Source organism: Stomoxys calcitrans, chromosome 4, assembly GCF_963082655.1.
Source record: "Stomoxys calcitrans chromosome 4, idStoCalc2.1, whole genome shotgun sequence".
Classification (NCBI taxonomy): Eukaryota; Metazoa; Arthropoda; class Insecta; order Diptera; family Muscidae; genus Stomoxys; species Stomoxys calcitrans.
In genome coordinates, this window is record NC_081555.1 from 124,449,917 (window position 1) to 124,475,530 (window position 25,614).

General features: G+C 39.4%; 2 protein-coding genes across 7 annotated transcripts in view; one reads left to right on the forward strand and one right to left on the reverse strand.

Moving 5' to 3' along the window:
- The window catches only part of LOC106093307 (protein sidekick), a 490,348-nt gene that overhangs the window by 173,418 nt on the left and 291,316 nt on the right, over window positions 1–25,614 (forward strand). The gene's annotated exons all lie outside the window — the stretch shown is intronic.
- On the reverse strand, window positions 18,022–21,139 carry LOC131996643 (uncharacterized). The gene is made up of 3 exons (XM_059366236.1): window positions 20,834–21,139; window positions 20,581–20,757; window positions 18,022–20,517 (listed from the first exon to the last, which is right to left on the reverse strand). Exon 3 carries the CDS (start codon window positions 20,454–20,456, stop codon window positions 19,008–19,010), a length of 1,449 nt encoding a protein of 482 aa, XP_059222219.1. The 5' UTR covers window positions 20,457–20,517; window positions 20,581–20,757; window positions 20,834–21,139; the 3' UTR covers window positions 18,022–19,007.

The following is a 25,614-nucleotide window of genomic DNA, read 5'->3' on the forward strand; positions in this document are numbered from 1 at the left end:
CGCTCTAATGTTTGTTCCAAATTGTTTGCTTATTAAATTGGTCTCTGGGCAAAACGCAAGCAAGCAAGGCAAGAAAGAAACACACAACGCCAATGATGCAGCCAGCATTCTTATCCGAATCTTTTAATCAAGCGTAAATGTCAAGAACCCTTTGGTCGCTTCCAAGCCAATGATCCCAAATTTTCTTGGCATCCTCTTCAAACACTTCACTTTGAACCCTTTTGTTTTGGGAAAAACCAAAAAAAAATAAAAAATTGGGCCCAAATATATTTTTCACTTGCTAAAGTTCCAATGAGTCTTTGCCCTTTTCATGGAAATTCACTTATATTTGTTTTGACATTTTAGACCACAAAACAAACACAAAACTTCTAGTTAAAGAAAATCAACTTTTTCTCAATCATATCCATAGCAATTATGATGTAAAATTTCATTAATTAAGATCAATAAAATTTCAAACTAATGCAAAATTTTACCCAAGTTTATGGTCGGACAAAGGTTTTGTTTTGCGGTTTCTCAAAAGAATATTAAGCTGAGGCTTTCATTTAGTGGACCCTAAACTTTTTTGCCTAGGGATAATTTTATTTTTCTGCTGTCCAAATAATTAGCCGAAGGAATAATGCGACGTATTAACAGAAGAAGAGAGAATTTTTATGCAATACATCCTCATCCAAAAGTTTTTTGTTTTATAAAATCTTAAAATTTTCAAAGAAAAAATAAGTCAACCGCTGCAATTTAAGATTAACCACGCATACATTGACCCATGCTATTGTATTGACTATGGATTTGTGCATTATATGTTGCATAGTTTTAGGCCCCCATAAGTACCGAGATCTCGATATGACTTCTTGAAACCAAAATAAATCAAATACAAACTCAGTTAATAAGGGCACGTTTTTAGCGGAATCCATAGTGGTACGTACCCAAGACATTAGATTAACCATGCATTCATTGATTCATGCCCTTGTATTGTCTATAAATTTGTGCATTATATGTTGCATATTTTTAGGCATTTACATATTTTCCACAGAATTGCATACTTTTGGCTAATAACTTAACCAACATCTTATGATCCATTTATGCATTCTGTCCTCTGGCCTATGCCACTTTATTAGATTAAGGAATTAAATTTGCTATGTATTATTCACTAATTTTATTAAATATTTATGTTATATTTTTAATATGATTATGTTGCTAAAAATTTTAATTTTTCTTTTTATTATCTTTGTCTACAGGTAAGTTCTATATTTGATGTCCGTTGGATTTGGCAACAATATGCGTGTGTAAGTTGTAAACATAAGTTTATAAATTGATTGTTTAAGCATCGAATGAGGCTATCCGCATGAAATTTTTTATAGATACTTTCTATTGATGAAAGTCGTTGGCCGTAGCAAATGGGTCATTTGGTTCAGATTGATATTAGTTTATAATACTAAACAATTTCAAAATACTTAAAAAGCGTTTCGTACTTCGTTTCGGAGTATGGGCTTTTAAACTGTTCGAAAACGGAGTTTATTCAAAAAACGGGTGCAAGTTTTTAATACTTTTATACCTAGACCCAAGAATAGCGATCGACTCAGACTCACTTTCTTTTTATACCCACTATACTAATCTAGTCATTTCGTTTGTATCACCTCGACATATTGACCTAAGACCCTATGTGGTATATATTGGTTGCCCAAAAAGTAATTGCGGATTTTTCATATAGTCGGCGTTGTCAAATTTTTTCACAGCTTGTGACTCTGTAATTGCTTTTTTTCTTCTGTCAGTTATCAGCTGTTACTTTTAGCTTGCTTTAGAAAAAAAGTGTAAAAAAAGTTGATTAAAGTTCATTCTAAGTTTTATTAAAAATGCATTTACTTACTTTTAAAAAATCCGCAATTACTTTTTGGGCAACCCAAAATATTCTGGATCGTCTCGACATCCATCTAGCCATGTCTGTCCGTCCGTCGAAATCACGATAGCGTTCGGAAGCGTAAAGCTAGCCGCTTGAAATTTTGTGAAGATACTTTTTGTTGAGGTAGGTCGTTGGGGATTGCAAATGGGCCATATCAAATGGCTTTACGCCCAAAGCGTAAAGCTAGCCGCTTGAAATTTTGCGAAGATACTTTTTGTTGAGGTAGGTCGTTGGGGATTGCAAATGGGCCATATCGGTTCAGATTTGGATATAGCCTCCATATAAACCGATCCCCGGAATTGACTTCTTGAGCCCTAAGAAGCCTCAATTTTCGGTTGCGGTTGACGATCTGCATCCGTTTCCAGTGGAGCGGCAGATTAAGAGCCCTGGAGTAGGCTTAGAATGTACTCCAAAGACCCAAAAGCTGAGGTGGTGGTATCAGGCCGTAGCAGGTTGTCTGCTACTGAAACCTCGACTGGTGGAGCGGCTGCTTTAGGCTCCACTTGCCTACAGACGACTGGTCAGCAGGGGCTTTTGACGAAGACACCTGGTTCAAGTCTAAAGGACAAGGCCGAACCTATTTTTTCTTCGATTGCCTATAATTTACCTAGGCTAAATTATAGGCAAACCAACACGCTCTTTAAGAGGTTGGAATAATAGAAGACGCATCGCTCTTAGGTTTATTGAGAGGCTTGGTGCGAATGATCCTAAGACTCTCACTAATAGGGAGAGAGACTCCAAGAACCTTTGCTAATGTCTCTAGGGACAGTTTGATGATGGCAGTTGTTGACAAGGGAGAAGAACTGGGCTGCATACTAAGGAATAACTGGAGTGGGATAGTCAATGGACTGTCATCAGTCCTCCGAAGTCCTTGCGGAATTTCCTGGGTCTCCGATACAGGCTAATTGCCTTCGGCGATCAACGCACAATTGAAATGTATTGTTGTGCGCTGAAAATGATTGATGAGATCTGGCCAGGTGCTGCAATAGATTTAGTCAAGAAGAAAGATATTCCTTCTCGACCAATGACGCATGCTTGGATACCAAGGATTCCCTCAGAGCCTGAAACGATACTTTGAAGACTAAGGGAATGTAATCCCAATCATTTAACCACCGACTGAAAAATTGGTAGATACGTGCAACAGCATAGTAGGCTACCGAAAGTGGTCTGGGTATAAATCCGTGCAAGACTTATGTAGTTCTTTTCAGCAGGAGATACAAGGTACCTACAGTGGAACCTGTCTCCTTGGCAGGAGAGAATGTTCCATTTACAGAAAGCGCACAGGACGAAACCATCTTGTGCACTGAATTTAATGCTACATCTTATGCCTCTGGACATTGTGGCTAAACAAATTGCAGCGACCACTGTCGTGAGGTTAAGGGAGCTTTCTCTTTGGGCACGTGGCGGCCACGGACACTCTGTTGTTCTTGATACAATAGTCGATGTTCCAGGCAGTGTGGGTTGAGCCGTTTTTTGATAAAAAGTACTGTACCTCTATTCCTGAAAGAACCAATCGGGAAGACGATATCCCTGGTAACAGAAGTTACATAGACTTCTATACGGATGTTTCCAAACTAAACGATCAGGTGGGCTTAGGGGTGCACTCTAAAAATCTAGAACTGGTCATATCGAAAAGGTTACCCGGCCACTGCAGTGTGTATTAAGCGGATATCCTTGCAATTAAGGAAGTGGTTAAGATATAATGTCATAACAACGATTGGCACAAATATCTTCTCAGACAGCCATGCAGCCCTTAAATCCCTGGAGGACGTATTTCCGAACACAAAACCACCCTCGACTGTTGCAGATCTCTCAACAAAGTGGCTGAACAGTTCAAAATTCACCTGTGCTGGGTTGCGGGCCACAGAGATATCCCAGGAAATTGGCAAGCGGACGAGCTTGCGGGACTAGGAACTACCCTACACATTCCAAGGATACTGGAATCTGTGGGTATGCCTCTAGCGAACCGAGCCCGAAGGACAACTAGCAGTCAGAATGAGTTCTACTTCAGGTTCTCATTTCTTTGAGAACCTGTGTGATTTAGTTGATGTGAACATTCGCAAGTTATTGGTCTTTTTAAAGTGATCTGGATGGTTCAACGATAGGAACTAGAAGGCATGTTACTTCTTATGTTACTGTGGTATCACAATGGACGAAAACGTCTAGGTGAGTCTGATGGCAGACTTACACTTAAACCTTATCTTATCTAGATGTGGTCCCTTTTATATTTTCGTCCGATTTTGAATAATACTCAAAATGTAGTAATTTGTCAACAGATCTTCACAAAATTTGGCTGGTGTGTTCTCTTATAATTCTTTTGATGACTGATGAATTTCAAAGAAATTTGTTCAGTTTTTAATATACCTTCCATATACACGCATCTCCTGATGTTCACTGTTAAGGCCTTTGCTATTCCATTTATCAATCGATCTTCTCAAAAATTTGCCCAACGATTTACTCTATGGCTCCTACCATATGTATGGATTTTGATCGATATTCTACATTCTACAAACCTAAGCAAATTTTAAATTCGACGACTTAGCCTGCATATTCATTGTGGTGTAGGATATCCAAAGATCGGATTCGCCCGACTTTAGCCCATCCTTACTTGGTTTTTATATAGCTACCGTATAACCCCATCTCTGAGCTTGACTTCTTGAGTCTCAAGAGCACAAAGTTCTTATCCGATGTGTCTAAAATTTTGAACCTGGCGTTTAATTTTGTCTTTCAACAATTATGCCAAATATGGTTTAAATCGGTCTATAGCCTGATATAGCTGCTATATACACCTCTCTCCCGATTCGAATTGGCTGACATGTTTAACTTTTTAGGTTTTAATGACTTCTTACAGCCATGACAAGTTCAGTCCTTAACTTGATATAGCTCCAATATATGTACAATCCATGGTGGAGGGTTTGGATTCGACCAAGATGAACTTAACACCTCGAAATATTGATCTAGGACCCCAGTATATATATTCTTGATGGTCTCGTCATCCTGAGTCGATCTAGCCATGTCCGTCCGTCCGTCGAAATCACGATAGCGGTCGAACACGTAAGCTAGTAAGCAACTGTGCCAAGTACCGATCAAATCTAGGTCTATTAGATGATATAGCTCCCATATAGACCGATATCCCGATTTGACTTTTTGAGCCCCTGGAAGCCACCATTTTTACGACTTCCAACAACTGTGCCAAGTACCGATCAAATCGGTCTGTGATCTGATATAGCTCCGATATAAACCGATCTCTAGATTTGATTTCTTAAGCCGCAGTTTTTGTCCAATTTGGCTGAAATTGTGCATGTGGTAATCTTTTACGATTTCCACCATAGGATAAGTGTATACTAATTTAGTCATTCCGTTTGGAAAACATCGAAATATTGATCTAGGACCCCATAAAGTGTATATATTCCTGATCGTCTCGACATCCTGAGTCGATCTAGCCACGTCCGTCTGTCGAAATCACGATAGCGGTCGAACACGTAAAGTTAGCCGCTTGAAATTTTTCATAGGTGCTTAATATTGATGTAGGTCATTGGGGATTGCAAATGGGCCACATCGGTTCAGATTTGAATATAGCTCCCATACAAACCGATCTCCCGATTTGATTTCTTGAGCCCTTAGAAGTCGCAATTTTTGTCTGATTTGGCTGAAATTTTGCACATAGTGTTTTGTTATGACTTCCGACAGCTGTGTCAAGTACCGATCAAATCGGTCAGGAACCGGATATAGCTTCCATATGTACCGATCTCCCGATTTGACTTTTTGAGCCCTTAGAAGTCACAATTTTTGTCCGATTTATCTGAAATTTTGTTCATAATGTTATGTTATGACTTTAAACAACTGTGGCAAGTAACGTCGAATCGGTCAGGAACCTGATACAGCTCCCATATAAACCGAAATTTTGCATGTGGTAGTCTATTACGACTTCCAACAATTGTGCCAAGTACCGGGCAAATCGGTCTATGCTCTGAAATAGCTCCCATATATACCGATCTCCCGATTTGACTTCTTGAGCTCCTGGAAGCCGCAACTTTTGTCAGATTTGGCTGAAATTTTGCACTTAGTGTTATGTTATAACTTCCAACAACTCTGCCAAATAACGTCGAAATCGGTACATAACCTGATATGGCTCCCATATATACCGATCTCCTGATTTGACTTGTTGAGCCCCTGGAAGCCGCAATTGTTGTACGATTTGGCCGAAATTTTGCACAGAGTGTTTTGTTATGACTCTCAGCAACTGTGCTTAGTACGATCCCAATCGGTCTTTAGACGGATATATCTTCCATATTTCAGCAGAATCCATGGTGTTGGGTTGCCAAGATTCGACCCAGACAAACCTAATGCGCTTTTACTTGTTTGAATTTAAATTTGAACCTTATGGGGAAAAGTAAGGATGGGGATGATATTTTAATCACCAAAAACCAAGATAAACTTTGGCTTCTTGCTTTTTTTTAGCACAGACATAAAAATGTCAACCGGGTTGTTGAAAAAATAAACCCCAAATGAATTACGTTTTTTTTGGTCTAGGGTAGAAAAGAATAGTCGAATTTATATACTGAGGGAGTATAAGTTTCAGGGCGAGAGAGAGTGAGAGCAGGTTATTTATTGCACTAAGCTAAAATAAATGTAGTAAATCTCTATAATATTAATGGTTTGTTGGTGAGGCAACCTAAGGAGGAGGAGAAGGGTAGGGGGAGCAATGAATATTTTAAATTTTTCTTAAGGCAAAAATCACCTGTTATACTGCAGCATACTTTTAACAAGTAGGCTTTCGTGGAAAAACAAATTTGAAATTTTTTTCTCAACACTTTGGAGGAAGAGTAGCTTAGGAGGGCAATGAATATTAATAATTTTTCTCAAGGCAAAAGTAACATGTTATATTGTAGCATACTTTAAACGATTAGGCTTTCATGGAAGAATACATTTAACTTTTTTTTTTTTAATTTCAAGGAAACCCATTTCCCCCTACTTCCCTACTCATTTTCCTTAATGCTTAATTTCCACGCTGATCTATTTTATGACATTTAAATAGCTCGCATGAGAATGTTATCAATGGCATGAAACAGGCACAGCTTGCCTATTACCTTTCTTTTCCGGCAAACAAAAACAAAAATAAATGTCACTTCTGTTTATATTTTATTTTGGCTTTTCCATAACAAAATACATTTTGATGTATTTTACAAAGCTATAAAACCCATTAAAAATTATATCTCCCTAGAAAAGCAGGAAAAAACGAACTCACAACACACAACGATTAGACAGGCCGCTTCAGCTCTTCCTTGCTTCCTTCCTTGCTGTTGATGAAGAGCTGCAGCCCCGAATCAACAGACGTCAGATAGCATGAAGCGTGAAACATTAGGCCGGAATCGTCTCACATTGTCACCCTCCGATGGCACACAATTTTAATCACATCATCTTGGAAGTGTGATATAAATTTTATACTTGTCGTGTCTTCAATGCTCCCTGCCTCCCTCCCACCGGCTTCACTTCATTGCTGCCTCCAAGGGGCTCAGTTACCGATGTGGCAAAGAAATTTATTGCATTTGAAAATGAACACGTTTCATCGGCAGGAGATGGAGCAAAAAGTTACCAACAACAACAAAATCAATGAAAACAAAAATGATTGGTATAATTTATTTATTTCATGAATTATTTTCCAATGAAGACGAAGTCATCGTTGAGGAGGTGTGAGCCATAACAAAGTGTATTCTCATTGACCCACAAACGAAACCAGAAGAAATCACAAATTAGGTCATTTAGAGCAGCAACCCGTATAGAAAATAAACGAAGACTCCTCCCCCACTTCACGGGACATTGTGACACATTTTTGATAAAGACATATGTTTTCCTAAATTTATGATGCCTATAAAATATTTGGAAAGAATGCTCGTATTTCGATTTTAAGTTGTGCAAAACATGTGGTTGTATTGAGAAGAAATATTTATGAGATTTAGGGAATGTGTAACCCTTTGCAATCGTCCTCTAATTAGCAGTAAATGGCAGCACAAGGAATTTGATTTAAGCAGCAATGAATAAATGACGAAAGTGGAGGTGAGGGCAGGGGAAATATCACAACCATCATTCCATTTATGACACAGCGAAACACAGATCTGCGACAAACTGCAAATTGCAAATTTTGCCCATGAACATTCCACTAAGGAACAGGGGCAAACTTCTCACAATCAATCAGTGCACATATCAATAAGGGGCCTACTTGTTATGAACGAGTCCGAACAGCGTGCCGCAATGCTACACCTCTTTGGAGAGAAGTTTTTACATGGCATAGTACCTCACAAATATTGCCAGCATTAAGAGGGGAGAACCAACGCTGATTTTTATACCCTCCACCATAGGATGGGGGGTATACTAATTTCGTCATTCTGTTTGTAACTACTCGAAATATTCGTCTGAGACCCCATAAAGTATATATATTCTTGATCGTCGCGAAATTTTATGTCGATCTAGCCATGTCCGTCCGTCTGTCCGTCCGTCTGTCCGTCCGTCCGTCCGTCTGTCCGTCCGTCCGTCTGTCTGTCGAAAGCACGCTAACTTCCGAAAAAGTAGAGCTAGCCGCTTGAAATTTTGCACAAATACTTCTTATTAGTGTAGGTCGATTGGTATTGTAAATGGGCCATATCGGTCCATGTTTTGATATGGCTGCCATATAAACCGATCTTGGGTCTTGACTTCTTGAACCTCTAGAAGGCGCAAATCTTATCCGATTGGAATGAAATTTTGCACGACGTATTTTGCTATGATATCCAACAATTGTGCCAAGTATGGTTTAAATCGGTCCACAACCAGATATAGCTGCCATATAAACCGATCTTGGGTCTTGACTTCTTGAGCCTCTAGAGTGCGCAATTCATATCCGATTTGAATAAAATTTTGCACGACGTATTTTGTTATGATATCCAACAATTGTGTCAAGTATGGTTCAAATCGGTTGATAACCTGGTATAGCTGCCATATAAACCGATCTTGGGTCTTGACTTCTTGAGCCTCTAGAGTGCGCAATTCTTATCTGATTTGAATGAAATTTTGCACGACGTGTTTTGGTATGATAACCAACAAATGTGCCAAGTATGGTTTAAATCGGTCCATAACCTGATACAGCTGCCATATAAACCGATCTTGGGTCTTGACTTCTTGAACCTCTGGAGTGCGCAATTCTTATCTGATTTGAATGAAATTTTGCACGACGTGTTTTGGTATGATAACCAACAAATGTGCCAAGTATGGGTTAAATCGGTCCATAACCTGATACAGCTGCCATATAAACCGATCTTGGGTCTTGACTTCTTGAACCTCTAGAAGGCGCAAATCTTATCCGATTTGGCTGAAATTTTGCATGAGGTGTTTTGTTATGACTTCCAATAACTGTGCTAGGTATGGCGTAAATCGATATAGAACCTGATATAGCTGCCATATAAACCGATCTGGGATCTTGACTTCTTGAACCTCTAGAGGGCGCAATTCTCATCCGATTTGGCTGGAATTTTGTACAAGGGCTTCTCTCATGACGTGTCTTGTATGGTCTGAATCGATCAATAGCTTGATACAGCTTCCATATAAACCTATCTCCCGATTTTGCTTCTTGAGCCCCTACAAGGCGCAATTCTTATCCGAATGAACTGAAATATTACACAATGACTTCTACAATGTCAATCAGCTTTCAATTATGGTCCGAATCGGACTATAACTTGATATAGCTCCAATAGGATAACAGTTCTTATTCAATATTCTATGTTTGTCTAAAAACGAGATACCGCGCATAGAACTCGACAAATGCGATCTATGGTGGAGGGTATATAAGATTTGGCCCGGCCGAACTTAGCATGCTCTTACTTGTTTTTCTGATGGTCTCGTCAGAAGTGGAACTCAGGTGTTCGGCGTCATAGACGGGCATGCTAACCTATGCGCTAGGGTGGCCTCTGTCTTTGATATCACCTTCTCTTTATATTGACAAAATAGCTTTTAATTGAATTTACTGAAGCACCATACTTGAAAATTGTTTAACATTCGATTAAAAAAATGACTGAGTCAATAAAATGGGCCTAATAACGACAATACAATAATTTTATAATTGTAATATAAATTACAACATTTTCAATCACGATTGAGATTGAAAAAAATTTCAGATTTAAAAGGAATTAAAAAATTAATGGAATCAATTAATTTTTAATTAAAAATTGCAAACATTTCTATCACGGCTGTAATTGAATAAAATGCATATTCAATTAAGAAATTATAGAATCAATTAATTTTTTTATTAATACTGATTGTCAATGATGCTGCATATGATAAAACGGCTTATAGGAGCCCTTAAATACAATGACCATCCTGTTCTCAGGCCGAACGGTCCTTTAGGCCGGAACAAGCTTGCTTACCTACATGAACCTGACGAGGATCGCCACATTCTGAAATGAAAATTGTGGCTACAACAACAACAACACCAACATGTAATTTATCACATTACATACATTTGGGACTAGAGTTGAAGCTGTAAATAAGAGGTGATTTCTTAGCTGTTATCTTTTTGGCAACACTGGTTTAAACAGCTAACGCATGTTTCGGGTTTTCACTTTCACTGTCAATCATCTTCAGTTTGGTTTGTAATTTGTTCATGAATCGTCTTACAAACGAACAACGCTTGCAAAGTATTGAATTTTATTATCAAAATGCGTGCTCCGTTAAGAAAGTTCATCGCGAGCTTCTTCCATTTTTTTATGTCAGAGCTCATTTTTGGCTCAATGGGTACCTACATAAGCAGAATTGTCGATTTTGGAGTGGAGATCAGCCAGAATCATTGCAAGAGCTACCAAAGCATTGAGAAAAAGTCACAGTTTGGTGCGGTTTATGGGCTGGTGGCATCATTGGACCGTATTTCTTCATAGATGATGAGAATCGTAATGTATTTGTGAATGGTGAGCGCTATCGTAAGATGATATCCAACTTTTTTTGTCCAAAATGTGGTTTCAACAAGACGGTGCCACATGCCACACAGCTCGCATAACAATGAACTTACTGAGAGGCGAGTTCGTTGAACATTTTATTTCAAGTCGCAATCGGTCTATAACCTGGTATAGCTTCCATATAAACCGGGCTCTCGATTATCCTTGTTCGGTTACTAGAAGCTTCAATTTTTGCTGGTTTGACAGAAGTTTGGTATGTAGAATCAAATTCAAATCAAATCAAATACATTAAATTTGTATACATTTTTCGCAGAATCCATGGTGGTGGGTTCCCAAAATTCGGCCCGGCCGAACTTAGCACGATTTTACTTGTTATACCCACCACCGTAGGATAGGGGGTATATTCATTAAGTTATTCCGTTTGCAAAACATCGAAATATCAATTTCCGATCCTACAAAGTATATATATTTCGGATCGTCGTAAAATTCTTAGCCAATTTAACGATGTCCGTGTGTCTATCCGTCTGTCCGTCCGTCTGTTGTAATCACTCTACAGCCTTCAAAATTGAGATATTGAGTTGAAATTTGGCACAGATACGTCTTTTTGATGCACGCTGGTTAAGTTTTTGAACGAGCCAAATCGGACCATATTTGAATATAGCTGCTATATAGACGATTTTCCGATAAGGGGTCTGAATCCCATAAAAGGTTTTTTTAACCGATTTCGCAGAGATTTGAAACAGTGAGTAGCTTAAAGCTTCCCGACAGCTGAACCAAATATGGCTCAGATCGGACTATATTTAGATATAGCTGGCATATAGACCGATCTCCCGATAAAGGGTCTGAAGGCCATAAAAGTTTTATTTTTTACCTGATTTCGCTGCAATTTGGAAAAGTGCGCAGTTTTAGGCCTCCCAACATCCGACCCAAATATGAGTCAGATTGGACTATATTTAGATATAGCTGCCATATAGACCGATCTGCCGATATGTGACGAAAAGGGTCTGATGACCATAAAAGCTTTATCGGACCATATTTGGATATAGCTGCTATATAGACCGATTTTCCGATAAGGGATCTGAATCCCATAAAAGCTTTTTTACCCGATTTCGCAGAAATTTGAAACAGTGAGTAGTTTAAAGCTTCCCGACAGCTGAACCAAATATGGCTCAGATCGGACTCTATTTGGATATAGCTGCCATATAGACCGATCTCCCGATAAAGGGTCTAAAGGCCGTAAAAGTTTTATTTTTTACCTGTTTTCGCTGCAATTTGGAAAAGTGCGCAGTTTTAGGCCTCCCAACATCCGACCCAAATATGGGTCAGATCGGACTATATTTAGATATAGCTGCCATATAAATCGATCCGCCGATATGTGACGAAAAGGGTCTGATGGCCATAAAAGCTTTATTTATTAACCGATTTCGCCGAAATATGCAACAGTGGGTTATTTTAAGCCTCCCGATATTTCGCGTAAATATGGATCAGATAGGACTATATTTAGATATAGCTGTCATATAGACCTATCTGCCGAAAAGGAGTCTAAAGCCAATAAAAGCTTTATTTATTGCCCGATTTCCCTGAAATTTGAAACAGTGAGAAGGTTAAGACCTCCCAACATCCAACCTAAATATGGATCAGATCGGACTATATTTAGATATAGCTGGCATATAGACCGATCTGCCGATATGTGACGAAATGGGGTTTACATATACACCCAAGGTGGTGGGTATCCAAAGTTCGGCTCGGCCGAACTTATGCCTTTTTTACTTGTTTTAATTCTCGTTACCTTTTACCTACTGAGTTGCCTTCTCCTGTTCGATTTTGAAGTCTTTTGGGGGACATTAATTTTAATATCAAGAATTTCCCAAATAAATTCATTAATCGAATTAAAAATCTCCATTTGCAAATTGCCCGTTGTAGTCCCTAATTTCGCAATTCAAATTCGCTACAGATTGTGCACATTAAGTAATAACCAACGGAAGTAAATGCGGTAGGTGGTAGGCTTTTGCAAACGTTTAAATTTAAACGGGAAAAGTTAATTAATTAAAATTTCAATTTATGACAGTTTAATATGCAAAACTCAAATAAAAGGCATTTGCCACAAAGTAATTTCCATAACCAACTGTGTATCCTTTTTTGTTTTTGCTTGGCAATGATGAAGCGCCAAATGGCGCACAACACAACAAATAACGTGGCAAACAATTTCCCAACTTGATGGAAATAAGTCAGTTCCATTACTTTAAACATTGCGTTGGCATTTTCTTGTGAGATGGTTACATTTTGCCTGTCTTTTTTCTGCTGTTTTTTTGTTTTGTTGGCAGTAGGAAAAGTGAAATGCTGACATTTAGAAAAGCTAATCCATCTTTTTAAATTTAAATGCTGTTTATCTCCCTCTTGACATTCAGGTGTAATTGAACGCAATCCTTAATAAAGAGGGATGAGTCTTGAAATAATCCTTGTGGGAAATTAAAAAATAAGAGCGATTTAAACTTTAACCTGACCATATCAAGGCACTTTAGGTGTGTCATATCTCAGCAAGGAATCCTAAGCCACTTTTTTTTACCATTAGAAGGTGTTTGGACATGCAAGCCACAATGGTAGAGTTTATCGGTATTTAAATAGTTTTGAAGTTTTTATTGTTTTAGGAGTATATTGAAGATTAAGCAGTGATCTAAAGAACTGATTGCTCTCAGCAAGGGTGATAGAAGATTTTTTTAATGGGGACAAAGTCTCACGCGCATCACAGAACTGGGGCATCTTTAAGGTAGAAAGTCTTCAATGGACAACATGGCTCCAAAGGGAATATGACAGGCATTCCTCAGGATTTGTTGAGAAAAATTTTCCTGAGTCAAGAATCCCTTTCCTAATCCCATTCAATCATCAAGTCACAATATGGTATTTCTTGCTATGGCCGATAGACTGACTCCCTTATCGTTCTAAGCGGTCCAGTATATGTTTGCATTGCCATGATCTGTTTACCAGAGAGATTATTTTTATCCCCTTCCCCATAGGGGTATACCAATTTCGTCATTCTGTTTGTAACTCCTCGAAATATTCATCTAAGATCATATACTATTTGGGATCTTATTATATTTCTTATTTTATATTTCGAGGAGTTACAAACAGAATGACGAAAATGGTATACCCCCATCCTGATCGACATGGCATTTAAGTCGATATAGCCATGTCCATCCGTCTGTCTGTCGAAAGTACGCAAACTTTCGAAAAAGTAAATCTAGCCGCTTGAAATTTTTTTTAGAACACGCAAATCTTATTCGATTTGGCTGAAATTTGGCACGACGTGTTTCGGTATGACTTCCAACCACTGTGCTAAGTATGGTAGAATTCGGTCCATAACCTGATATGGCTGTCATATAAACCGATCTGGGGTCTTGACTTCTTGAGCATCAAGAGGGCGTAATTCCTTTCCGATTTGGCTGAAATTTTGATTGACGTCTTTTGTTGTGTCTTCCAACAACTGTGCTAAGTATGGTTTAAATCGGTTCATAACCTGATATAGCTGCCATATAAACCGATCTGGGATCTTGACTTCTTGAGCCTCTAGAGGGCGCAATTCCTTTCCTATTTGGCTGAAATTATGCACGACGTGTTTTGTTATGACTTCCAACAACCGTGCTAATTATGGTTTAAATCGGCTCATAACCTGATATGGTTGTCATATATACCGATCTGGGGTCTTGACTTCTTCAGCCCCTAGAGGGCGCAATTATTATTCGATGTGGCTGAAATTTTGTACAACGGTTTCTCCCATGACCTTCAACATACTTGTCAAATATGGTCTAAATCGGTCTATAGCCTGAAACAGCACAACAGAGATACCGGGAAAAGAACTCGCAAAAATTTGATCCATGGTGTAGGGTATTGTTGCGAATTCTCTTTATTAAACAAAATAAAAAAAAGGTTGACAATAATTTACAGATATTAAAATAAACAAATACTCGTTTAATATCGTTGTAATTATTGTGCTGCTGCTGCTGTTGGTGGTTCCCGAGAGGTGTTGTTTTTGGTTTTTCGTTGGTTCGATCAAAGCGATGATGATGATGACTTAAAAAAAAAAACCATGTGCGAACAACTTGCTTGCTTTACTTCTTAATCAGACTGCCCTTTTTTTACATCTGCAAAAAAAATGCAACCAGAAAAAAAAACCATTGGCACACATTCTGCTTTGGTCAATGTCAAACAGGTCACCCACTCCACCAAGCAAAAGAAAACAAAAGAAGAACAGGTTCTCTCCGGACTTCTACTTCCACTTGTTCCATAACAACTCTTTGTTTAACGAGGCGGATAAATTGGATTTACAATCTAATTACGTGAGAGAGCAACAGTAATCCAAAAGTGTGGCTCTCTGTTATGTATGACGTATGAATTCATTTAGTGCTTATTAAGTTCTATGATGATGATAGGTAGGCAATAACAATTCAATGAGCCCATCTCTTTTAAGAGATATATTTAGTGACGAAAACAATTAATGGTGTGTAATTGAATCCGGTTATAATTTTCGTAACACTGCCCCCTTCTTAGACTCTAGTCTCCTGACTGAGTATGTATCTCAAGAGCGGTTTTACGGTATTTCGCTAAGCGATTGACGTGAATAACTTTATTTGCCTTTTTCCCTGGCAGTTGTATTCTATAAACAAGGTCGGAGATTTTTTCGACTACTTTCGCCGGCCCTATCCAATCTGTTTGTAGTTTTGGACAATATCCCTTCTTTCGAGTTGGAGAATAAAACCATACCTGCTCACCATCAGAAAAGGTTTGTGGATGGGATCGCATGTCGTATCTACATTTAGTTGCTTCAGATGATAATTTAAGATGTTGCCTGGCCATATCATGAATTTCCTCTAATGACTGCTGAAGTTTTTTCAAGTAGCTTGATTCATCCGATATGGCAGTAGATGGGTATTGATAAACCAGGTCTATAGGTAACCGGAGCTCACGGCCAAATGTCAAAAGGGCGGGGCTAAATTTTGTTACCTCATGCTCAGCGGAACGGTAAGCGAGGAGGGCCAAAGGTAATAGTTCATCCCAATTTCTCTGATTTCGATCTACAAACTTTGCGAGATAATCCAGCACTGTACGGTTAAAACGCTCCACCATTCCATCGGATTGAGGCCTTAGAGGTGTAGTTCGGGTTTTTTCAATACCAAGTATCTCCATTGTCTTCTGAAATACTTCGGATTCAAAGTTTCTCCCCTGGTCCGAATGTAAGGCGAAGGGGACTCCAAATCTGCAAAAAACTTCATTAACTAAAGCCGTTGCAACTTCCTCAGTTTTTTGGTTTGGGAGTGCAAATGCCTCAGGCCATTTTGTAAAATAGTCCATACATATAACGATATATCGGTTACCTGATATTGTCAATGGCAAGGGACCTAAAACATCTACTGCCATTCTTTCAAAGGGTACTCCTATCTGGCTGGGATTAAGCCTACCCACGGTTTTTCTATGTGGACCTTTTCTGGCTGCACATACGTGACACTCGATGCACCATTGATTAACATCCGCTGATCGTCGATTCCAAAAAAATCTTGTTTTTACCTTGCTTAGGGTTTTACGCTGTCCAAGATGCCCGCCGGTTACGGAGTTATGAAGCTGTTCGATTGCTAGTGACACTAACTTTTTAGGCAAAACAATTAATTTCATTTGCTCGCCTCTATAATTAGTTTGTTTATATTTCAAAATGTCATCCTCAATTAGAAGCAGTTGCCAGATGTGCCAATACGCCTTTATATCGCTAGATTCTCCCCAAATGTCACTTTTTGGTGGCCTTTCCCCGCAGTTTAACCAGGACCGTACCACTGTTAGAGTTTTATCTTCCTTTTGCAATTCTGCGATGTTTTCGGGTACTACTTGAATCGCTAGCACAACTTGGTGATCGTTTTCTTCAGCTTTCGTGCAGTTTTTGCAGTCCCCACATGGCCTTCGAGAAAGTGCATCGGCATTGCCATGACTGGAACCTTTACGATGCTGGATGCTCATGTCATATTGTTGCAATCGTTCTAGCCAACGGGCGATCTGTCCGTCTGGTTCCTTGAAATTATATAACCATCTAAGGGACGCGTGGTCAGTCCGTATTACAAATTTCCGGCCAAAAAGGTAGTGGTGAAAGTGTTTAGTAGCCAGTACTACAGCAAGAAGTTCCCGGCGGGTGACGCAATAATTACGTTCGGCCTTTTGGAGCGATTTACTGTAGTATTCAATCACTAACTCCTTGTTGTCCTGAACTTGACTGAGGACGGCACCTACTGCACAGTTTGATGCGTCCGTGTCCAGTATAAATGGTTTGGACTCATCCGGGAACGCCAGAATTGGTGGAGATAAAAGTTTTTCTTTCAGGTGTTCGAATGACTGTTGGGTATCTGCATTCCACTGGAATTTGTTCCGTTCCTCCGTCAACTTGTTTAATGGATGAGCAATTGTAGAAAAATTCTCCACAAATTTGCGATAGTAGGAGCAAAGTCCTAAGAATGAACGCACTTGTTTTTTATTTATTGGTATAGGCCATTCCTTGACTGCGGATAGTTTTTGAGGATCTGTTTCGAGGCCATTTCTTCCCACTACGTGTCCGAGATAATGCACTCTCGTTTGAAAAAAATTACACTTCTTTGGGCTTAACTTTAATCCAGCTTCTCGAAGACGACTAAAAACAGCTTTTAGGTGATCTAGATGTTCAGATTCTGTTCGCGAATGGACGATGACGTCATCTAAGTACACAAGAACCGACCGCCATGCTATACCAGAGAAAAGACCATCCATTAAGCGTTCAAAAGTAGCAGGCGCATTAGTTAGCCCGAACGGCATTACATTAAACTCGTATAGACCCGAGGAACAAGCAAATGCGGCTTTTGACTTAGACTCTTCGTCAACTTCGACTTGCCAGTAGCCACTTTGCAAATCCATCGTTGAAAACCAGTTTGATCCGTGTAGTGTTGAGAGTATGTCGTCCATCCGAGGCAGCGGATAGGAATCTTTTATAGTGACGTCATTAAGGCGTCGATAGTCAACGCAAAACCTCGTTGAGCCGTCTTTCTTTCGTACCAACACTACAGGAGACGACCAAGGGCTCTGTGATGGTTGAATTACGTTGCGTTGGCTCATATCAGAAATCAAATCTTCCATTTCCTTCTTTTTGGCAATTGGTACACGCCGGGGCAGCTGCTTAATGGAGGCGGTGTCTCCCGTATTTATGTGGTGATAAGTAAGGGTGGTTCTGCCAAAGTCCAATGGCCCCGTCGAAAATACGTCATGGAATTGAATAACCATATCGTCGAACGAGTTGCGGTCTTTTTTACTAATCTCGGAAGAAATATTGAAATTATCGACAGGTGTTGTTTCACAAGAATTGCTCGGATCTAAAACATGCACCTCTTCGAGTTTTCCCACCGCTGTCATAGGGGTTATTTTTACTTCCTCCTCTGTCAGGTTAATTAGTCTTACCGGCAGCGTTTCGGTGGCAGCGTTAACCAGTGTTCTTCCCAAAAGTACGCCACGGGGTAGACTAGATTCATCGCATGTCTCTAGCAGTGATTCAGGGACACTTTCTTTAAAAGCACATTTTGTAGAAATGCAAACATCGGAGCGTGCGGGTAATGTAATGTTTTCTAGAAAATATACCAAATTATTAGACATATGCTCAGGAAGGTGTAATGGCACACAAACACTATTCATTTCAAGGCGTAGTTCTCCAAGATTAACTACGGCTTTTTGCTTCCGCAAAAAGTCTACACCCAGCAGCGAAGGAGTCGTTCCTTTGACTATTAAAAACTCATGACATAGCGGAATATTACCAAGCTGGAATTTGAGTGTTGCTACAAACTCAGCTTTAAACGTCTCGCCACCGGGACCTCGTAGCAACACACTACAAGGACGTTTGGTAGCGGTTGAAGGAACGAACCGCAAATTAACAAGTGAAGCCGAAGCACCAGTGTCAACTATAAACTCTAAAGGTTGATTTTCCACAAGAGCTATGCAATGTAAGCTTTGGTCTCCCCAGGCACCAATGTTGAGCAATACCTCACCGTCAGGCACGCTATAAAGTTTATTGTCTGCATCCGGTAAACTTCCTGGTTCATGGCAATTATCCGCACCGGTGTTAAACGTCGCTTGGCAATTGACCGATTCCTTATTATTGTCGTTGGGAGCCTCAGTGTTATCCATCGACTTGGGCTCCTTCAAGTCGATGTCGGCTCGTTTCCCGACTTATTTTTGCTTCTATGATTTCTCGGCTTGTTATTACGTCGATCCAACCCTTCGGAGTCTACTTCCACGTTGTAGACATTTCGAGGTTTAGTTCTGGTGTCTTGCGCCTGAAGATCCATGGCGGTGCGCATAGCATCTGTTATAGAACTAGGACGGCTAGCCATAACCAAACTCTGAAGGTGTGTGTCATACAAGCCATCGATGAACTGATGCATAACTATTTGGGTTACGACTTCATTAGGCGCCCCCCTAAATGCATTCGTAGACAATCTTTCCAGTTCAGTTGCGTAATCCTGGATTGATTCTTTTGGAGACTGAACGCATTTACGGAAATGACGGTAGCTTGCCTGGGCGTCCAAAGAAAAGCGGTCTCGCATAACCTGCCGTACCTGTTCATACGTAGGGGGAGGTTGGCGAGGAATGGTGCCATACAAACTTAAAGCGCGTCCTCTTAAGTTGGACGTAACGGCTATAAGTGTCTCTGCTGCTGACCACTGATAAAAAATAGCGGCATCTTCCACTTGGCGCTCATAGTCACTCCACGAAGTTGTGCCGTCATAGGTCGATATATAATGGGGTTTAAAAGCTGGTTTGTTAGGAAGGTTATGGGAAGTAATATGGTTGTTCAACAACGGTCGTGCCATGGAAGGTTCCCGACAGATGTTTGGTTGATAATTAAAATGAAGGGGAGGTGCCATATTTAATCCGTTGGGCAAGGATTCCCCCAAAAAAAATTGGTCAAAACGGGGAAAGTTTGTGGTAGAATTACAATTTTCTTCGAACCTTGTTGCCCCTGGATGAGGAACTTGATGATAACTATGGTGAAATAAATTACCTGTGGCAGCGGGCACGTGATTGCCGATCTCGTGTAAACCCGGATTGTTCATGACTGGATTAATTGATTGATTTGGTGGGAGATAACTATGACCGTTCCAGATCGGACGATCACAATTAACTGTCGAAAAATTAATTTGATGGCCGTTCGCAATGGGTACAACGTTCTCTACCCTAGGAACGTTATGACATGCATCAGTATGCCAGGCCGCGCTAGGTGACTGGTGTGCAATAGGCTGATCTGTTCCAGCATTCGCAGTTATGCCATGGTGTGATAAGATCTGGGAAGCAGGCGAAATGGAGCCACGTGAACTATGACTGATACGGGAGGATGGCCGTGATTCGGAGTGGGATGGAGAAGGGTTGGGGAATACTCCTTGGGTCATATACGCAGAATCCAGGGCAGTAGGGGGTCTCCTCTGTCCCATTTCATCGAGTCTCGCGGCCATCGTACTCTCCAGGCATCGAATATTTCTCATAAGCTCTTCATCTCTCTGTCGTTGGCTTTCCATCACTTCATCGATCGTTTGTTGAACCGTTCTAGTTATGGAGTTTAGAAAAGAAGAATTACTGGATCTTTTAGGCATGGTAAGGGCTTCTACAGGAGTCCGGACGTACCCCACATCTGACACCAATGTTGCGAATTCTCTTTATTAAACAAAATAAAAAAAAGGTTGACAATAATTTACAGATATTAAAATAAACAAATACTCGTTTAATATCGTTGTAATTATTGTGCTGCTGCTGCTGTTGATGGTTCCCGAGAGGTGTTGTTTTTGGTTTTTCGTTGGTTCGATCAAAGCGATGATGATGATGACTTAAAAAAAAAAACCATGTGCGAACAACTTGCTTGCTTTACTTCTTAATCAGACTGCCCTTTTTTTACATCTGCAAAAAAAATGCAACCAGAAAAAAAACCATTGGCACACATTCTGCTTTGGTCAATGTCAAACAGGTCACCCACTCCACCAAGCAAAAGAAAACAAAAGAAGAACAGGTTCTCTCCGGACTTCTACTTCCACTTGTTCCATAACAACTCTTTGTTTAACGAGGCGGATAAATTGGATTTACAATCTAATTACGTGAGAGAGCAACAGTAATCCAAAAGTGTGGCTCTCTGTTATGTATGACGTATGAATTCATTTAGTGCTTATTAAGTTCTATGATGATGATAGGTAGGCAATAACAATTCAATGAGCCCATCTCTTTTAAGAGATATATTTAGTGACGAAAACAATTAATGGTGTGTAATTGAATCCGGTTATAATTTTCGTAACAGTATATAAGATTCGGCCCGGCCGAACTTAGCACGCTTTTACTTGTTATTATTAAAGCAGGAAAATTGTGCTTCAAGAAAGCAAGAGACATAAAAAAAATATTTGTTTGGTTTTTTATGTCTTTTGCTACAAAAGTAAAAGTGCAACAAAATCTATTATCACACATGTGCTTGCACCACAAATCATTTTACCTAAAAATTTACCCTCAAATTCCGCACTATATGGGTCAACATGTAGCGGTATGTTGTTTTGGGTTTGTCTTTATAGTAAAATTCTAAACATTTCTTATAAATCTTTTTGTTTTAATGGATTTTTGTTTTGAATCCAAAGACACATTCCATTTGCCACATACGCTTGAAAGATAACAGCGACACATTGTTTTAGGGGGCACCAGGGGAGAACTTTCTTCGTAACGCTGTACTCAAAATATTTCAGGGGAATTCTTTTATGCCATTTTTTTTCGTTTTGTTCTTCTTAAGGAACATTGCAACTTGTGTCTAATTTGTGTTAGGGTTTATTAGTTTTAAGATATTTAACAAATGCCTCCCGTTTTTATTTCAAACAACACTGCGTCCCAGATACGACCCCATGAAAACCATATATGCACCCACATGAGATCATTTAAATCCCATAAATTGTAAAAATTGTCATCTTTTATACACGAAAGAGGGAGGAATAGAAAACGTCTATAAAATAAAACATTTTAAGTGGCTTTATTATTGTTGTGATAAAGAGACAGCTATCAAACTTTCTAGCGTTGACAGCAAGAAGTTGCTCTCTTGTACCATAACAAGAATGACAAATGTCTACATGTGCCTGCTCATAAAGTTTTGGGTTGTTTTCGTAGAAACCAATGTAGCTGTTGATCATTTGATGTCATACAAATTTTCCAATGATAATAACAGAAAATCAATAAAAATGTCAAAGTCTTGGGAAATAGTTTCAATCCTTTCATTTAATGACGAATTTTAAATTTTTGTTTCAATTTCAAAAAAAAAAAAATTTAAAGAGATGTTCATATGTATTTATGTAATTTTTTATAACATTTTATTAAAATTAAAATTTTGATTTTTCTATTTCATCAAAACTTGGTTTTTAAGGAAAATGCGAGCTTTAAAGAAATCTGAACCGGGCCTGCTCCGCTGCTTGTTCTTTTGCTTTATATGTAGCAGGGTTTAGAGTCATTAACGTTTGGGTGTTAGATATACTCCATTACAAAAAGTCTTTAATTCAGCTCGATATTGTCATAATGTTCGATTTAGGGGTGTTTGCGGAGGTGAGGTGGTCCGTTAGACTCTTGGCCCCAGAAAAAAATACCAGCATTGTGCTCTTCTCTCAAATACCATTTATTTAAACCCCATATTGTCATTGAGTTGATGAGGCCTCCTCAAACATTTGGTCCCAAAAAGTGTACTCTTTGGGGGGTGTTTTGGGAATGGGGCGGTGCCCCAAATACACGATCCCACATTTGGATATCAGATTTGTACTATACTCCCAAATACCTTTTGTTGAGCCCATATTGCGATGGACAGTAAATAATTGTTGTTTGTGGGGTGTTTTAGGGAAGGGCTAGACTCCCAATACCTTTCGTTTGAGCCCCAGATTGACGTGGTTGGTAGATATGCCCAATTTAGGGGTGTTTTGGCGAGTGGGGTGGTCCCCCAAACACTTAGCCCTGAAAATATATCTGCATCGTGCTCTACTCTCAAATATCCTCTATTTGAACACCATATTGCCATTGATATCAAATTCGTTTTCCAATCTCAAATACCTTTAATTTAAACCCCTTATTGCAAAAGTCAGCAACTATGACCGGTTTAGGGTATGGGCCCTAAATACTGTCAATATCGAGATCCTAGACCCAAAATTGTCATGGTGAGCAAATACGTCCTATTTGGGCATTGTTATGGGGGTGGGACGTCTCCTAAGCAGTTGGTCCCGAATGTTGATATCAGATTCGTACTCTAATCCCAAATACCTTTCATTTGAGCCCGATATTTCCATAGTCGGCAAACATGACCTGTTTCGGGGGTGTTCTTGGGGATGGGGTGGCCGTTCAGTGACTTGTCCCTAAAAAAATAAAAAAATGTATATCAGATTCGTTTTCTACTCTAAAATACATCTTATTACAGCCCCATATTGGAATGGTCAGCAAATACGTCCTATATGGGTGGTGTTATGGGGGTGGGGTGGCCCCATAGACACTTTTTACCGAATATTGATATCAGATTCTTTCTTTACTTCCTTTCATTTCAGCCCCATATTGCTATGGTCGTAAATTTGTCCTCTTTGGGGAATGTTCTTAGATCTGGATATCAGATTTGTTTTCTAGACCTACACCAAATACCTTTTATTTAAGTCCCATATTGCCATGGTCAGTAAATATATGCTGTTTGGGGAGTTTTTTTAGGGAAGGGGTGACCCCCAGAAACTTGGTCCCACATTTGGATATCAGATTCGTATATTATTCGCAAATATCTTTCATTTGAGTCCCATATTGCCATGGTTGTTAAATATATCCGATTTAGGGGTGTTTTGGAGGTTGGGGTGGTCCCCAAACACTTGGTCCGACAATTGGATTGCAAAAAATTGCAAAATTTGCCCATGAACATTCCATTAAGGAACAGGGGCAAACTTCTCACATATCAATGAGTGCAGTCCGATTCAAGTTTAAGCACAATGATAAGGGGCCTCCTTTTTATAGCCGAGTCCGAACGGCGTGCCGCAGTGCGACATCTCTTTGGCGAGAAGTTTTCCATGGCATAGTACCTCAAAAATGTTGCCAGCATTAGGAGGGGAAAACCACCGCTGAAAATTTTGTCTGATGGTCTCGCCAGGATTCGAACCCAGGCGTTCAGCGTCATAGGCAGACATGCTAACCTCTGCGCTACGGTGGCCTCCCCGACAATTGGGTATCAGAAACATTTTCTAATTTTAAATACCTTTCATTTGAGTCCCATATTGTCGTGATTGGTGTATATATATATTTGGTAAGTTTCGGGGTGGGGCACCCAGCCTAGGTACCCCATCCGGTTTGTAGGTTACTATAAGGAAGCACACAAAATTTCGCTTAAATCGCACCACCCATCTCCGAGATCTGGCGTTTCTGAAAATTAGGGTAAGGAGGGTTCAGATATCAAAAAATGTAGTACCCTATTTTCACCACCAACTGTAAAAATTTCGAGAAAATCGGTTCAGCCGGTTTTGAGTCTATAACACACACAAACAAACAAACCTACAAACAAACACAAATTGATTTTTATATATAACATAAAATTGCTCTTGCTAAAATTTTGTTTGTTTATAATTTTTATAATTTATAATTTGTCAAAATTAAATTTTAATAAGGATTTTTTCGAAATATATTTTATGGAAAATTTCTTCGTAAATTTCATTTCCCTTTACAAAAATATTTTAATATGGAATTTCCCTTTTTTTCACATAAATTTCTTTAACACATTTGCCTTTAAAATGGTCCACGTGGCTCCTATCCACATCCACAAGAAGCAAATCCAATTTACTTAGCATCACCAGGATGAAGAAAAAAAATGCTTCTCCTTTGCATTTTAATTTTCTCTTCGCCTAATTGACATCTTCCGCCAACCAAGATTAATATTCTAAAAGTGACAATGTCATGGGTTGGGCTAATTAATTCCCTGAAATGGTGGGCTTAATCAATATTCACTTTTGTAATTATTAAATAAAATAAAATACAACCCAAAACCACAAGCAAATGTTGCCAAGAGTCAGCCAGCTACCCAAGTTGATGATGATAGAGGAGTAGCTCTGCGCGCTCACACACACACACACTCACACACACACAGTGACTTCTTGTTTAAAGCAAAATTATGATGATAGCCTGCTGCAGGGTCTGTGGAGCGGCATATGGATTTTTAAAAAATTCCATTTGAGGCAATTGGCGACAAAACGTTGTTCTTCGGTTATATGTATATACGGCCGTATACCATTTTTTCCAAACCATTTTCCCCCCGACCCCTAAACCATCGCCAATTGCTTATTCACTTCTCAATAGATTTTCATTTTCAATTTAATTTTCTCTGAGGCCCAAATGTTTTAAAATTCACTACGGCAACCGTCGAACGTCGGTCGACTGAACGACGTAAGAATTGTCTTGAGGGCACCATAGTCACAGGAGGTCAACTGTGAAATTCATTTATACGTTTTAATAATTCAGATACTAGCCTCGAATATTGATTGCTGAGGGCATCGAGCGGAAAAACAGCAATTGTTATAGTGTGATGTTGGTGCTGCCACAGAGTTGCCACTAAGAAATAATTCAAGAAATTTTCCGTGAATAGTTTATTAAAATTTTTATTTTTGAAATTCCATTGCAGGATATTGTCCGGCTTTAGACTATTGTATGTCCTGCTGGGTGGTTTTGGGTGTGGGGAGGCCCCTTAGACATCAAGGAACTCATTTTTTATGTCACATTTGTACTCTACTTTTA